Source organism: Astyanax mexicanus, chromosome 19 (genome assembly GCF_023375975.1).
Source record: "Astyanax mexicanus isolate ESR-SI-001 chromosome 19, AstMex3_surface, whole genome shotgun sequence".
Classification (NCBI taxonomy): Eukaryota; Metazoa; Chordata; class Actinopteri; order Characiformes; family Acestrorhamphidae; genus Astyanax; species Astyanax mexicanus.
Window position 1 is genome coordinate 19,739,664 of NC_064426.1, and position 17,178 is coordinate 19,756,841.

The following is a 17,178-nucleotide window of genomic DNA, read 5'->3' on the forward strand; positions in this document are numbered from 1 at the left end:
CTGTAAAAAAAGAAAAGAAAAACGAGAATCAAATCGAATTGTGACCCTAAAATCGGAAATAAAATCGAATCGAGGATTTAGAGAATCGTGACCCCTAGCGTTGATGTTAAAACATATCTGGATATACAGCGATTTTTCCAAAAGAAAGGTAACTGAACTAACCATGTAAACTGTGATGTTTCTGATAGCTGGTTAAAAAGACTTGTCTCTGAATCAAAAGACACAGATCAAGGTCTTAGAAAATAAAACTAAATATGTTTAACTTGCCCTGATGTACCTGATCAGCCAATAACTATTTCATTTTCAAATTGTTTTCATTAATTTAGGATTGCAGGATTATTGTAAGCTATAATTAACGAAAATGTATTTAGCTAACCAGTTAGGATAGCCAGAATGTAGTACTATACTTAGTTTAAATGAGTTTCTTAACCCTGATCTCTGCCCTAAAATTGTAAGTTTTCCACCGGATCCAACTGATCAGCTAATAAACTAATATAGTTAACTGGGCTGAGCCTCGGATTTTTACATACCCAGGCAACGCCCCTGATAATACACATCAAAATACAAAAGCACAGCACTAATCAGGTGCCCATCCTCTACTTCTCCATCTACCCTCCTGTCACTTCCTCCCAAACACAGACGCTTGAGAACACACCCCATAGAGAATGCACCCAGGCATTTTTTTTTTAGGGGGCGGCATAGTATGTTTGCAAACACCTCAAAAAGTATGTAGTTGCACCCCTGCTGAAGCGTCAATATTTTGTGTGGCCACCATTATTTTTCCTAACTCTCCTGTGCATGGAGTTTACCAGAGCTTCACAGGTTGCCAATGGAAAGCTTTTCCACTCCTCCATGACGACATCACGGAGCTGGCGGATATTCTAGCTGAGACTCTAGACTCATCCTTCCGCTTGAGGATGCCCCAAAGATAGGGGTTTAGGTCTGGAGACATGCTTGGCCAGTTCATCACCTTTACCTTCAGTCTCTTCAATAAAGCAGTGGTCGTCTTAGAGGTGAGTTTGAGGTCATTATCATGCTGGAACTTTGCCCTGAGACCCAGTTTCCAGAGGGAAGGGATTCTGTTCTGCTTCAGTATTTCACAGTACACACTGGAGTTCATGTGCCCTTCAATGAAATTTAACTCCCCAACACCTGCTGCACTCATGCAGCCCCAGACCATGGCATTCCCACCACCATGCTTGACAGTAGGGATGACACACTTATCCTTGTACTCACCTGCTTGAGAACATCTTAACCAAACAAATTAATCTTTGTCTCATCAGACCATAGGACGTGGTTCCAGTAATCCATGTCCTTTGTTGACCACGTCTTCAGCGAACTGTTTGCGGGCTTTCTTGTGTACAGACTTCATTAGAGGCTTTCGTTCTGGGGTAACAGCCATGCAGACCAGTTTGATGTAGTGTGCGCCGTATGGTCTGAGCACTGTATGTGGTCTGATGGTGCAGCGAATATTGGGATCATGAATACAGATCATCAAATGACACAGATTGTTACTGAACATGTTCGTTCTTTCACAACCAGTTTACACATCTTCTTACAGATGCTTCCAGCTTGAAGATGCACCATTTTATTGAGTTCTTCAGTGATCTTCCCAGAATCCAGTATTACACATTTTGGATGCTGTAGAATCTAAGATTCAAGAGTCAAATCAAAAAAGTTTTTTTTCCTGGACATTTATTTCTACAGTACAATTCCATACAAAATTCAAAACAAAAAAAATATCCAACTTAACTCAGTTAACAAACAAATAAACCATAACTTAATATCAGGAAGCAGCACAAGGTAACAAAAAGGGAATACTACAATCTTTCACAAACTAATCACACACATAGGATCCTTGGAAGATTAAGCCTAGTCCCATTTGACTTCTCTTCATTTAGGTCCAGGGCTAAACTTAATCCACATCTGGGAATCATGCTCCTGATATTACAGCATAAGAATATATAAAATGTGTAACAATGTTGATGGAGCCTATGCTGGTCCCAAGTCGAACGGAGTGTTATTAGGGCGGAGAATATGGAGTTCTCATCGGAATTCAATAGGGTCTTTCCCTGCGGTCCTGCCTGTGTTCATTTCTAAAAAAAAAAACAACAGAAGAAAAAACACAAAATCAGCTATATTCTGATAATAAATCTCAGCAAACAGACAGAGAGACGTGTATATATGAGCCTCTTTACACATAGCATTAACAAGCACTTCTGCAGTTTGGATCACAATTTTATAAGCATGAAAAATCTGATGTAAACACACCAAAAGTTTCATTATGATTGGAATACAATCGATTCACTCAAACCACATTCAGAGGCCGTCAGAGAAGGATCTCATCCACCTTTATTACAAGGGTTAATGGAATGCAATTTCTGGGATCGGACACTGTCAGGAAAGCGCAAATTCATCTTTATTTAATTTTTTATATTTTATTCCTTTAAAATGTTTGGAATGTCCTTTATTAAATTTGGAAGACCAATCGCTCTATTCCTGTTCATATAAAACTCAGGAGGGGAAACATTTGCACAGGCCTCCTCCAACACGTAAAGTCAGCCACTGCTGCGTAGTAGTCAGCACTTGGAGGAAGCATTCTTTCAAGCTCGAATACAACTTTGCTCTATCTTCAACCTTAACACTCTCATGTATGTTCTCTGATTAGCTCCCTGTTTAGCTCTATCTTTCATACTTTTCTTCACTGTCAGAGGTAGGACAGAATTACTATTCAGTAATTGTTCTTGTACTTTTTACAATGCATTTAAGTACTTTTTAGAGCAACAGAAACAGGAAATCAAAAAATTTTCTCTTTGGGAACCCACAAAGAAATCTACAAAATGCGTCTTCAGGTTTTAGAGCACATATGAGGTCAGAATTATGTTTAGACCCTGCTCTAAAATCTTTTTTGGCATTCTACAATTATGCATACATACATTATATGTTATGGTATGTCACCTAAAGGCTTTACTGATGTTTTTGCCTTTTGTACCCTTTTAACTAGATGTCTTATTTTGAATCAGTGAAAAAGCTTCACTCCACCCTAATTTGAGCCCTGCTTTAATGTGTTGTTTTATTTCTCTATATGGAAAAACATATACACAAATTTAATATGTGTCAAAACTCTTTTCTTCTATTTGAGCCTTGTTTTCAGTTTCCAGGTTGATCATTACTCTTTTTTTCTCTTGCTTTTTTTAAATTATTCTGTATTGAATTGATTTATTATTATTTCTCATTGACCTTTATCATATTAAAGTTATGTCATGAGTGGTAGGGTAAGTAAAAAGAAATTAATGGGAACAAGTTTATAAAATTAATGTATGTAATAAATCTCTGCTCTGTAACCTCTTTCCTTCTTGCTAACCCAACTGTTCTATGTTTTTGGACCTTGCTGTCTGTGTTTAGGACCTGGTATTCCTGTGCTGTTCAAGGACTATCAGAGTGTGGAAGCAGAGGGCTTTTTGTATAATTTGACTCTCACCTTGAGTCCATCTTTCCTGGTCCGAACCCTCCTCTGTCACCACCTCTGCCTCCTCTGAAGCCCCCTCGGTCACCGCCTCGACCTCGGAACCCACCACGATCAAATCCACCCCTGCCCCGCTCACGGTCTCCACCAAAGCCCCCTGAAACAATAACAGTAAACATACACTTAAAAATTTTTTTTACAAATCAAAATCTTGTAAAATGCCCTTATTGGACAGTAGAAACTGTTAGATGATAGTTTCTTCAACCAGAGCAAGATAAACTCTTTTTTAATACACATGATCTCATAATAATGTTTCCCAATACTTATTTTTTCCTAAAAGTGTATCAACATATTTGATTTTGTTCACTTGATACCACAAGAAATCGTGCCCTGAAATTATCGGGAAGAAAAAAAGGATTCTGGGGATTCTGGCTTTACCTCCCATAGGTGGCATTCCTCCACTCCCACCCTCAGGTTTGGGTGCTTTACACTGGTTACACTCATTACGCCAGGAGAAGTTCAGATTCCCACATGACCTTTAAAACACAATAAACAAAATTTACACGCCGTTTTTCACAAGGAAACCAATAATATTAATGTTTGTAGAGAAACACCACACACATTTATCACACTCAGTACACACTCACGGGTTTGAACACTTCCAGTCTCCAGCTCTTTGCTGGCCTCCTCCTCCTCCTCCTCCTCCGCCACCACCACCATTATTATTACCAGGGAAACCACCAACACCGCCACCACCTCCACCCCTGCCACCACCAAATCCACCTCTTCCCATGGGCCCTGAAATAGGGAGAGGGGTACTTTAGAAACAATACTATTTTTTATGAATATACAGTTCATCAGGATTAATATATAGCTCACCTCCTCGTCCACGGCCACCTCTCATGCCTCCACCACCACGACCAAAGTCAGCCCGGCGAGTGGCAAAGGACACCTTAATGGGATTCCCATTAAAATCTTTACCTGTAGACATCCAGATAAGAAAAATATGATAATCAATTTGATCACACAGTGCAGGTTCCATTCGTTCACAAAAACTTTTTTTTTTATAGCTGTCGTTTTACAGGACTTAATACAAAATGTGGGGGCAGATTTACAAATATAAGGCCTGGTGTGCAAAACAGGTTTTTGAAAATTCAGCTTCAGGTGTCCACTGATGCAGGTGTCGCTACAAAACACACAGTGCACAGTGCTGAATTTCAAAAAATAAAATCATCAAAATATTGGGGTACATCTCGCACATAAACATAAGGGCTCCTGTATTTAATTGACACACACACAAGAAAAACTCTCCCACACACAATATCTCTCCTGATGTAATATAGCCTGTTATCTCAACAATCAGCCACTGCCTAGCACTCTGAAAATTAAAATAACTGATGCCCAAAAAACAGGAGAAGGCAAAAAAAAAGTTTTTTTAACTGTCCATATGTTAAGTATGGGGATTTTGATTTTAATATGATAAATATTCAATTCAATTCAATTCAATTTTATTTATATAGCGCTTTTTACAACAAAGGTTGTCACAAAGCCGCTTTACAGGAAAAACAGGTCCACGCCTCTTATGAAAAGCACCACAGAGATGCCAATTTTATGGTGACACAGTGGCAAGGAAAAACTCCCTTTAAGAGGAAGAAACCTTGGAAGGAACCAAGACTCAGTCTAACTAATGATGAAATGTAATTTTGACTTTAACAACTATTCTGTGAAATTAAATATGGGCATACAAAATTAAAGTCTGCAGAGATTAATTATTTTCAGGACCCAGGTAAACAAATTCAACAAACATTAACCCACCATCAAACCAGTCAATGGCAGCTTTAGCTGAAGGAGGGTCATCGAAGGAAACTGTGGCCTCGCCTTTCAGCTTGCCCGTCTCTCTGTCTGTGTACAGGTTAATCATGGGCAAGCCAGTCTTCTTATTGATCTGAACAAGAGAATGAAAAATCAACGTGAGTGAAAGAGAGCACTAAAATAGAAGATTATGTCTTGTATTTTTTTCTTGATTTCTACCTTAATGATGCCGATCTGTTTAAAGAAATCCGCAACAGAGTCCACAGTATAGTTGTCTCCCAGGCCTTGCACAAATATGGTGTTGTTATCAGAGTTATCCTGCTCCTGCACTGTAGACAGAATACAACATCAGGACTCAATCATAATGCAGCCTTTACTGAGCATCAAACATAAATCGTATCATAAATCTCTGAGATTTTTAAGACTGAAGGTTTTACTTACTGTTGGGGCCACCGGGTCCATGGTCCCGTGGTCCTTAGGAGTGAAACAGAAAACATTACTACTAATGCAAACATAACACACACTTAACACACACACATGTATACTCACACCGTCATAATAGTCATCAAATCTAATATAATTTAAGACACACTTAACACCCATGTTAAAACACTGCACATGCAGACCCTAAAATTATTTAACCCAAACAAAACCCAACAACCCTCTCTAAAACCATTCACCGGTTAACTGTCTCAAGGTGAAGAGTCCTCTTGAATTCAGATGTGCAAAATTCTACACCAAAAAAAACAACAGAGTATCACTGAGCTCCATGCTCTTCCAATATTGCTTAAAACCGTCCTGGTGGGTGACGTGAGAAGAAGCCACCTATTGACGACCTTCGTGTTTGAATTACCATTTGTTTTTCTCACCATTAAAAACAATGATTGAACACCAAAAAGTGTTAACAAGAAACCGTCAATGATCCCATTACCGAAGTCAGAACTTTCATATTACCATCGTCTCCCAACCGTTTGTCTCAATGTACCTCATATACCAATCATTTTACCATCCATACCATGGATATTATTAATATACACTTTGTACACACTTCCGTTTTTTGCACTTTAAGTTTAGTTTAGTAGTTGATGTAACCCAACACTGTGGTTTTGATTGCTTATTTAACCCAACCAAAAAAACGATGACTTTCCTTTATAAGCGTTGATTCATTTTGCACACTTTCATGAGATGTCCACAGAGGATAGGCCCTACCAACCATTGTTTTTAACCATGTTTGACCACCACCACTAGCCAAACCATATTTCAGGTACCAAAACCTTGACGTTTATAAGATCCATAAGCAAGGATCACCTTCCACCATGTAACCATCTCCTGGAGGTTGTACCAAATTCAGTTTGGTACACTCTAGGCCCAAGTTCTCAAACTCTTGAGAAAAACACCAAAGTTTCTCATTGTCATTTGAGGTGACAAAGACTCAAACTTATTCGGAATATTCACTGTAGGCCTCTAGAATCACATATTACCAAGTCCAGAACTCACAACTTTTTCATAGTGTGTCAATTCAGGTACTGTTCTTGCATTGCGAATGGGCGTGGTTTTAAGACGGAAGACCAAGGATGAAGTACCATTCAACCAGAGTGGATTTAATACTCCAGAGTCCAGTGTATAGGTGTAGCGACATATTTTCCTTCTTCTGTAAATGTCTTGTACATACCGTTCTCTCATTTTTCTCTGAGCATAATTCAGCATTTCATCACGAGTGAATCATGGCATAGAGTTTAACAGAGTGTTTTCACAATGGTGATTAGGACAGTTTAAACTGAGTACCGTTTAGGCGTTTCGTTTTTCTTAAAGAAAAAACTGTCAGTCTGTCAGAGAGTGCAAAGACAAAAATTAGCAAAACTAAAAAAAAAAAAATCTCATGATGCAAGTACAACTTTTGCTGGTATACTTTGAGTTAAAATTGTTTTCACCATTTTATAGTTTGATTACAAAGATGTTCTCATGTTATATAGTAGAGGTTTGGGAACATCGTAAAACACACACACACGCCACACCATACCAAATTACCAATTACCAAATCCATTAGTCTATGATCAAGTGTAAGCCTTTAAAGACTCCGGTGTCATTTGACATATAAACGTTGAAATCATTAAAATCATTTTTGACGTATCATGGGAATAGTCCTACTTTAAAGAGTTGATGATGGCATTTGGTTAAACTGTTAGTGTGTTGTTTTGTGCTGTGATGTGCTCAGGCAAGTTCATATTGTTATTTTAGGAGAACCATGATGATGACAGATCAGTCACACACTGCCTAACACAACTATGGTGATATTTGAATGCTCATTCTTCATCAAGTGTCTAGATTTTCTTTACAGTTACCATATTTACCAACTCAACACAACTGCGGTTACCTTTACCAGACACCAGATCCCACACCCTCTTAACATCAAGCACGCTTGAAACCCCCTGAAGTTCCTAAGAGTTTGTCACTTACCACCAAACTTACTGAATCCTCCACGATCGCCCATTCTGATGGAGAGGGAAAGAGAAGCGAGACGTTTTGAAGGTTGATGAGGCTGGTGCCCCATTTTCACTCTCGTTGTTGGGTAGGCCTCCCTCTTTTATCATTCCTCAAAAGAAAATGTGTACTTATGCCTATAACCCCTCCCCCCTTTACTCCTTCTGTTACTCAGACTTCACAGTTTTCCTTCCATTGACCTAAGCTTCAAGCTTACATTCCATTTGGTTAGCATGCAGTAGAGTGCTCTTTGTCGATAGCCAGTGAGGTTTCTTGCTCTCAAGGTCAGCCTCAGGTCTAATCTCTCTGTACATCATTTCATTTTTAACTCATAGTAGTCAATTGGTGGTATTGGTCTATGATTGTTTTCTTTAAAAACTCCTTTACTCACCAGTAGATCCAATTTCACATTTACTATCACATTCACACTGCATATTTTATTTAAATGATCAGCAAGGGTAGCAATCATTTAATTAAGCATTCTTTGGGACATCCTCCCATTTTTTCCATTTTTTACCTTCAGAGTTAACCATTGCTGTTTGGCTTTACCATTCAACAAAGACAGCAACATTATACCACCAATTTAGAACGACCCCCCTCAATCAGCCCTTACTTTCCCCACAGAAATGCTAAAAACAAAACAACAAATCCTGTTGGTCTCCCATTCTTCAAAAATAAAAAAATATGAGAACCTTGAAGAACCAAGGGCCTAGAAGGAGATTGAGATTTTGTTAAAACATTAAATCACACAGTGATCCTGACGAAGAGGATGGAGGTCTGAGTGTAAAGGGTCATGGAGTACAGGGGTGATGTGAAGAGTTTACAAAGGAACAGTTGAGGTGGAACCCTCTCTTAATGCTAAAATACTGTGGCATATGTGACAACAGACCTAAGCTATTTTTTTCATTTGGTGAGTTACAACCATTTATTTAACCAGTGTTGATTTCATCTGCAATATTTTACCATGATGTACTGTACACAGTAAATTTGCCTCTATTTTACCACTCACAATGTTATTTAAACAGTTGCAAATGTACAGTTTATACATGCCATAATACAGTAATAGTGTAACTGCTGGCAAATATTACTTGGAAACCATGGGAAGTTATTCCCATTAGCATTATTTGACGAGTACCTGTACACCTCAAACATGAACATGCAACATATGAACTTTTGTGTGAAGCAATTTCAGCCTGATGGACATATGAGGCAGCTAATATATGTATGCATTTATAAAACCCAACTCTTATGTGAGTACAAGGTTGTTACCTAAGACAGTTTGAAAATCACCTGCTTGGATGTTTCTCCATTCATGTCCTCAATTTCTTATTCCAGGGTTAGAACAAAAGTCTCACATCATTAAACGTGCTTCCAGAGTTAGGATTTTTGGACAGACACTTTTTTAATATTCACCAGAGTTTAGTGGCCCCGTACTTTTACCTTCAGAATCCCTCTGAACTTCCACATTGTAGTTTAGACAGATCACATTATATGACACTGGATTTATACCATATTTGTAACAAAGTACAAATAAAAACCAAGTCACTGAACCTCTGAAATCTCTGAAATTCTTTCACACCCTTGCAAGTACTAGTTTTAAACCACAAATATACATAGGGATGACCTGATCAGGTTATTTTGCCCTGACGAATTTGAGTCTCTCAATCCTGAGTACTTTCAGATACCTATCCAAACATTGTGTTTGTATAAATAAAGCAGCCAAACAGGTTAATAAAGATGTGCTGCTAATGATTACTGAGGAAAAATCAGTAATTTATATTTAAGACCATAAAATGAAACATTCTGGACTATTTATACAGTTTAGTATTACCTTTTTAAGAATGTTTTAAAAAAGGTTTTATAGTGTGTTAAATTTCTTATAATCCAGTCTGACTCTTTTTCCTGACCATTCAGTTTCCAGTTACTTTATAACACAGCAGTGAAATCATGTTGTGTGTGTATATACAGCTCTGGAAAAAATAAGAGATCACCTAAAAATTATAAGTTTCTTTGATTTTAGCAAATTGAAAATCTCTGGAATATACTCAAGAGGAAGATGGATGATCACAAGCCATCAAACCAAGCTGAACTGCTTGAAGTTTTGCACCAGGAGTGGCATAAAGTTATCCAAAAGCAATGTGTAAGACTGGTGGAGGAGAGAACATGCCAAGATGCATGAAAACTGTAATTAAAAAAAATATTTTACCAAATATTTGATTTCTGAAGTTTTAAAACTTTATGAATATGAACTTGTTTTCTTTGCATTATTTGAGGTCTGAAAGCTCTGCATCTTTTTTGTTATTTTAGCCCTTTCTCATTTTCTGCAAATAAATGCTTTAAATGACAATATGTTTATTTGGAATTCAGGATAAATTCCAGAATAAAACAACAATGTTCATTTTACTCAAACATATACCTATAAATAACAAAATCAGAGAAACTGATTCAGAAACTGAAGTGGTCTCTTATTTTGTTCCAGAGCTGTATACATAAGTGTATGGTAGATCTGACATCTTGTTGTTTGTCCACTACTAATGAGAAAGAACAGTTTTATACTGAAATGTAAATTAAAATGTGCTATGATTTGTGTATTAGCATTTACTAAAGCTTTAACTCCTAACTCTAAATGAATAGATCAGTGGTGGAAAAAAAGACTGACTCAGAACTGGAATGGGATTAAAATAGCAGATACCTGATCCTTTCAATGCCTGGACTGCCCCCAATCCCGAATCACTGGATCGCATCAGAACATCCTTAACCTTTATACGTTACGTTTTTTGCCATATAATGAAACACTGGTGTTGACACATGAGAAATATGGGTTTCTGGGGTGCAAAAGACAAATAAAACAATGCTTACCCCATTCCTCCTCTGCCCCGGGGGCCTCCACGACCCCCTCGGTCAAATCCACCAGATCCACGTCCTCCAAAACCACCGCTACCTCCACGCCCTCGTCCACCTCGCCCGTCATGGCCGTACCCACCATCCGGACCACCATAACCTCCTCCACTTCCACTCAAGGGTGGGGAATCCTGATTGTACCCTGGAATAGAATAAACTGGGAAATCCTTTTTTTGCATTTTTTACAATTCCAATAACTAAACTACATAAAAGACATTTCATGGTTTATTGAAACAATTATAGAAATCACTCACCTCCTGCCTGTCCATACTGGCTCTGCTGTCCATAGCTTTGAGGTGGAGGTGAACTGTAGCTGGGGGGCTGACTGTAAGGCCCCCCTCCATGCTGGGAGGAATGCTGTTGCCCTCCACTTCCTCCATATCCCCCACTTGGTGCTCCACTGCCTCCATATGCTCCTCCCTGCCCTCCACTGCTACTATAAGAACCACTCTGTCCTCCATAGCCTCCTCCTCCTCCACCACTACCACCACCTCCACCCTGCTGTGATCCATAACTTGGTGACTGACTGCTGCTGCCATAGCTGGGAATAATAAAAACAATGTGTCACATATTACAATCACAATATACTATATTACTCTTATTTTTTATTACTATCACTCTCATCCGTTCCCTCTAAGCACACACTGACCTGGAAGCAGGAGGTGGAGTGGATTGTTGCTGGCTGTAGCTTGAATAGGAGGACTGCTGGCTGTAGCCTCCACCCTGCGGGGGCTGACTGCTGCTATAGCCACTCGAACTGTAGGACTGACTCGACTGTCCGTGGCTCTGAGACGGGGGCTGTGATCCATATCCGGCTGGTCAATAGACAAATTCAAACAAAGCTTAATTCAACTTCCAACTGACCACATCTTACCAAAAAAAAACCCACATTAAAATCAATGTTTATATGTTTATTTTTAGTTAACAGCCAAAAAAAATATATACACACAAGCTAATTGTAAAGTACCTGACTGGGATTGCCCATAGCTGGATCCATATCCTCCCTGGCCATATGATGCAGTGCTGCTCTCCGAGCTTTGGTTATAACCTCCATAGCCCTGCTGCCCGTAGCTCTGACCAGAGGGCTGACTGTAGCCCTGGCTGGACTGACTCCCATATCCACTATAGCTGCACATCACACAATACAGTCATCATGTTATTACAGTACACCAATTTTAAGCCTCTTTAGTTTAAGATTACACTTACAGATTACAGATTTATTTTGGGATTTAAACAAAGTTCTGACACACTAAAATAAATTATTAATATCTGTAATTTATTTTGACTAGTCATAATTATATTTTCACAAAAAAAATAATTAGAGATCTTTTTTTAAATAATGTGAGTTTACAGATGGAATTACCTATACACTTACAAGAAATATACACACAACTTAAGTTACATAAAGCAAATCAAAGTACAAGCTTTAATCACTTTTTAAATGAAAAAATACTGTTATACAGTTATTTTATATATGACACAGATCTACAAATCCATTTTGGATAGTCATATTGCCAGAACGACATATTGTTAATGCAGTGTTTCTCAGGATTGACCAATTTAAAATATTCACGTTACCAATGATTTACATGGAATCTCATTATAGTGTATCTATAATGGCTTTTTTTCCTTTTTAGTAAACAGTCCACTAAAAGGTATTCTGTTATTTTTTATTCAAGACTTCAACATACTGTATCTCTAAAATAAATTTGAACTATGCATTTAAGATGTAGTTCTTTAAATTTGTAAAATATACATTCTGTATTGTCTACTACAAATATCATTAATCTCCTAATCCAATTTTTTGTCTAGTTAGAATTACATTGTACATACTTGGAATTGCAATTACTGGTAGAAAATATAGAAATCTTTATTTTGTATATTTCATATTTATACTTTAATTACTAAAAGCAATAATATTATTACAACGTAAATCAATGTGTAATTACAGTGCAACGAAATAAGAGCCACAAACCAGTGCCTTTTTTAAATGAAAGATTCCTTAATACAAAAATATATTCTTTAAATTTATTATGTCATTTTTCCAAATGTAAGAATGTATTTTCTCAATTTAATAAACTTTTCATTTAATTTAATAATCTGTTCCCTCTGTTTAGAGGGGACATTTTACTGGAGGAAACTAATAAAGATTTGTGTAATAAAAAAAAAAAAAAAAAAAATTGTCACCAATATTTAATTGTTGGGACACACCTTCTAATCCAATGTTTTTTTTTATTTGTTTAATGTATTTTCTTATATACTGTAGATTAATATGTGACAATTACCAGTACAATATTAAAGACATGAAAACAATTATGAAACACATACGGAATTATGAAGTAAAAAAAAAGTGTTTGTCCTGCACAATCCCTGACCTAAACCAACTGAGATGGGTCATTTGAGGTGATTTGGGATAAGCTGGAGCTTCACAGTGTGAAGAAAAACAGCAACTATTGTTCAGTACCTCCAGGAACTCCTTCAAGACACTGAGAAAACTATTCCAGGTGACTATTCCAGGTACCAAAGCTATACTTTAAATAGCTTTGAGTGTGCAGATCTATCCTCAAAGCTGAATGTGTGTAGCTTAGAAGAATGTAAACTAAAACTAAAATTAAAACATATTCTGGTTTGTTTACAAAATAAATATATGTGTCTGTAAAGCTTTATTATATTACGTATAATATTAATTATGCAATGTTAAAAAAAACATTTTAAATGAGGTGTGATCAACCTTTTGATTGGTACTGTGTATTCCTGTAATTATATTTTAATGATACAAAGACCACAAACTGCTGTCTTTCTAAATTAATTATTCTCTCAGTTTTACAATACACTGTTTCAATTTAATTAACCGATCTTCCAAATTTAAGAAAGTGTTCTCTCAATCTTATAAACTGTTCCTTCAATTCAAAAATTTAAAACATAAAAATTTACCATTTAATTATCTGCTAATAAGGTTTACATTCTTTCGCCACTGACTAATATGTACGATTGGATATGTGTCCATTCTGAGAGGACAGAATAGAATTTCTTCTAGAAATTAATTGTCAGGTATAATATTTTTGTCTCTTTTAGTTTTATTTGGTTCCTTATATGGGCTCCAGCAGCAGCAGCGGTAGGAGCCGTTAAATCAGGGGTGTCCAAACTTTTTTTGTTGGGGGCCAGAAGGAGAAATATATTTGAAGTCACGGGCCACAGTCCGTAATTAAACAAATAATGAAATATACCACTTTAAAAAATAATTTTTCCTGATTATTTCATTTACACACCATTTTACTTGACTTACTATCTTTATCTTTGACAGTGTTGTGTAAACTAAGATTTTTCAAATTGATGTTTAATTTCATGATGTCTCTTGATATTAAACTCCTTAATTACGGCAACTTTTAGACTCTTTGGCCCCGTTTTTCTACGCTAGAAATGCGCACCCTCTCCGCTTTTAGACTCTTTGGCCCCGTTTTTCTACGCTAGAAATGCGCACCCTCTCCGCTTTAAGACTCTTTGGCCCGTTTTTCTGCGCTAGGAATGCGACCCTCTCCGCTTTTAGACTCTTTTACCCCGTTTTTCTGTTAGAAATGCGAACCCTCTCCGCTTTTAGACTCTTTGGCCCCGTTTTTCTACGCTAGAAATGCGCACCCTCTCCGCTTTTAGACTCTTTTGCCCCGTTTTTCTACGTTAGAAATGCGAACCCTCTCCGCTTTTAGACTCTTTGGCCCCGTTTTTCTACGCTAGAAATGCGCACCCTCTCCGCTTTTAGACTCTTTTGCCCCGTTTTTCTACGTTAGAAATGCGAACCCTCTCCGCTTTTAGACTCTTTGGCCCCGTTTTTCTACGCTCGAAATGCGCACCCTCTCCGCTTTTAGACTCTTTGCCCCGTTTTTCTGCGCGAGGAATGCGACCCTCTCCGCTTTTAGACTCTTTGGCCCGTTTTTCTGCGCGAGGAATGCGACCCTCTCCGCTTTTAGACTCTTTGGCCCGTTTTTCTGCGCGAGGAATGCGCACCCTCTCCGCTTTTAGACTCTTTTACCCCGTTTTTCTGCGCTAGGAATGCGACCCTCTCCGCTTTTAGACTCTTTGGCCCGTTTTTCTCGGGCCACAGTCCGTAATTAAACAAATAATGAAATATACCACTTTAAAAAATAATTTTTCCTGATTATTTCATTTACACACCATTTTACTTGCCTTACTATCTTTATCTTTGACAGTGTTGTGTAAACTAAGATTTTTCAAATTGATGTTTAATTTCATGATGTCTCTTGATATTAAACTCCTTAATTACGGCAACTTTTAGACTCTTTGGCCCCGTTTTTCTACGCTAGAAATGCGAACCCTCTCCGCTTTTAGACCCTTTTACCCTGTTTTTCTGCGCTAGAAATGCGCACCCTCTCCGCTTTTAGACTCTTTGGCCCCGTTTTTCTACGCTAGAAATGCGCACCCTCTCCGCTTTAAGACTCTTTGGCCCGTTTTTCTGCGCTAGGAATGCGACCCTCTCCGCTTTTAGACTCTTTTACCCCGTTTTTCTGCGCTAGAAATACGCACCCTCTCCGCTTTTAGACTCTTTGGCCCGTTTTTCTGCGCGAGGAATGTGCACCCTCTCCGCTTTTAGACTCTTTTACCCCGTTTTTCTGCGCTAGAAATACGCACCCTCTCCGCTTTTAAACTCTTTGGCCCGTTTCTGACACCTAGCGTTCAAACGTTGAATCTCACATTATAAAAACCTGTTTAACAGCGGGCCAGCTTTCATTCTATTACTAAAATACCTCGCGGGTCGCTCCAAAAAAGGAAAAGGGCCGCAAATTGCCCGCGGGCCGCAGTTTGGACAGCCCTGATGTAGAATGTGTTGCTGGTGGTTTTAAGGTGATGTTTAAGGGGGTCTTGGTCTCCTGAGCTGCTGCTGCTGTTTATTATAGAGGAGCTTTAACACCAGCAACTGAAAAACCCCGAGAAACACAGGGACACACTCACCCTCCATGGCCGGCAGTCTGGGGATAATCTGCAGGGATAAGTAAATGCTTTAATTAACAGACAAACACTGATAAATATCTGCACAAACACTCGCAGAAATATCTATAAAGGTAATAACACTAAAATATCGAAGGTTTTGAGCCCCAGGTCTGAAAGTAGGTCAGTATATCACTTTGAATAACAAAATGGCGGAGCCCGACATCTTCTTGTAGGGGGTGTTAGAGAATAAAAGCCTGTTAATAACAGAAACGCTGTTTTCATGCGCTTAAAACTAACGAGCAGTGACTCAAAAGGCCATGTGTATTGTCAGTACACCTGAGGGACTGCAGGCAGATTTTCTGGCTAGGTTAGTTAGCTTAGCTAACGCTACCTCCGTTATCAATGAGAAACGCAGCTTAAGGCTGGAAAACCCGAAACTGAACAGAAACACAGACAGACAGGGACTTACCGCTCGACGCCATGACCAGGTTCACACTTTAATAAAGTGTAAAACGCCTGACTGTGCTGTTATTTTTATATTCGGTGATAAAGCTAAATAAATACTGTGTAGTTCAGCTTAAATTACAGAAAATAGAGCTCCGCTCCTCTCAGTGTGCCCGGCTGAAGTGACACCGGCCTGTGCTGCTCACTGTCGGCCTGAGGGTGGCGCTGCGCACCTGGAAAAAATTAAGAGACCACTTCAGTTTCTGAATCAGTTTCTCTGATTTAGCTATTACAGGTATTTTTGTTTAAAATGAACAAAGTGGTTTTATTCTATAAACTACGGACAACATTTCTCTCAAAATCCAAATTAAAATATTGTCATTTAAAATATGATATCTATATGCAGAAAATGAGAAATGTCTAAAATAACAAAAAGATTCAGAGCTTTCAGACCTCAAATACTGCAAAGAAATCAAGTTCATATTCATAAAGTTTAAAGAATTCAGAAATCAATATTTGGTGGAATAACCCTGTTTTTTAAATCACAGTTTTCATGCGTCTTGTCATGTTCTCCTCCACCAGTCTTACACACTGTTTATGAATAACTTTATGCCATTCCTGGTGCATAAATTCAAGCAGTTCAGCTTGGTATGATGGCTTGTGATCATCCATCTTCCTCTTTATTATATTCCAGAGGCTTTTAATTTGGTGGTAATTAAGTGGTCTCTTTTTTCCCAAATCTGTATTTAACAGATTGTACCATACATGTAAAAACAAAACAAACAAAAAAAAACTTTTAGACACTTTTATTAGAATTTAATACTGCTTCGTGTATCTGGCGTGACCCTCTTGTTCACCAATAACCGCAACTCAACGTTTGCTTGCTTCAGGTCCTGCCACAATATTTCTACTAGATCAAAATAATTACTTTACCTATTAAGTTTATTTCTTGGGGGTCGCTTAGATCAGCAACTGGGGTCGCTCCTTGTCTTGCTGCATGACCCACATTCTCTTGACACTTACTCTTTGCAACCTAGCTATTCACACCATTGTTGTTTAATGTTCTCCTGATGGTGGACCCATTAACATTAACATTGTAAGAGAGCCAATGTGAGCCAATGTGTAAAAGG

The 17,178-nt window shown here is 38.1% G+C and overlaps 1 protein-coding gene across 1 annotated transcript; it reads right to left on the minus strand.

Annotated features, from left to right (window-relative positions):
• Nucleotides 1-1,732: 1,732 nt before the first annotated feature.
• Nucleotides 1,733-16,250, minus strand: fus (FUS RNA binding protein). Its single transcript, XM_007251039.4, has 15 exons — nucleotides 16,074-16,250; nucleotides 15,626-15,653; nucleotides 11,628-11,788; nucleotides 11,310-11,475; nucleotides 10,915-11,201; nucleotides 10,619-10,802; nucleotides 7,736-7,770; nucleotides 5,720-5,752; nucleotides 5,498-5,607; nucleotides 5,282-5,411; nucleotides 4,346-4,447; nucleotides 4,114-4,264; nucleotides 3,905-4,002; nucleotides 3,482-3,623; nucleotides 1,733-2,096 (listed from the first exon to the last, which is right to left on the minus strand). The coding sequence occupies exons 1-15, from the start codon at nucleotides 16,084-16,086 to the stop codon at nucleotides 2,057-2,059; spliced, it is 1,680 nt and encodes a 559-aa protein (XP_007251101.2). The 5' UTR covers nucleotides 16,087-16,250; the 3' UTR covers nucleotides 1,733-2,056.
• Between the last annotated feature and the right edge of the window lie 928 nt (nucleotides 16,251-17,178).

Coding starts and splice junctions, on each gene's coding strand:
- fus (XM_007251039.4), bottom strand. Junction 5,608..5,719: donor TGGACCCGGTGGCCCCAACA/GTAAGTAAAACC, acceptor TTCTGTCTACAG/TGCAGGAGCAGGATAACTCT. Junction 3,624..3,904: donor AGGAATGCCACCTATGGGAG/GTAAAGCCAGAA, acceptor TTATTGTTTCAG/GGGGCTTTGGTGGAGACCGT.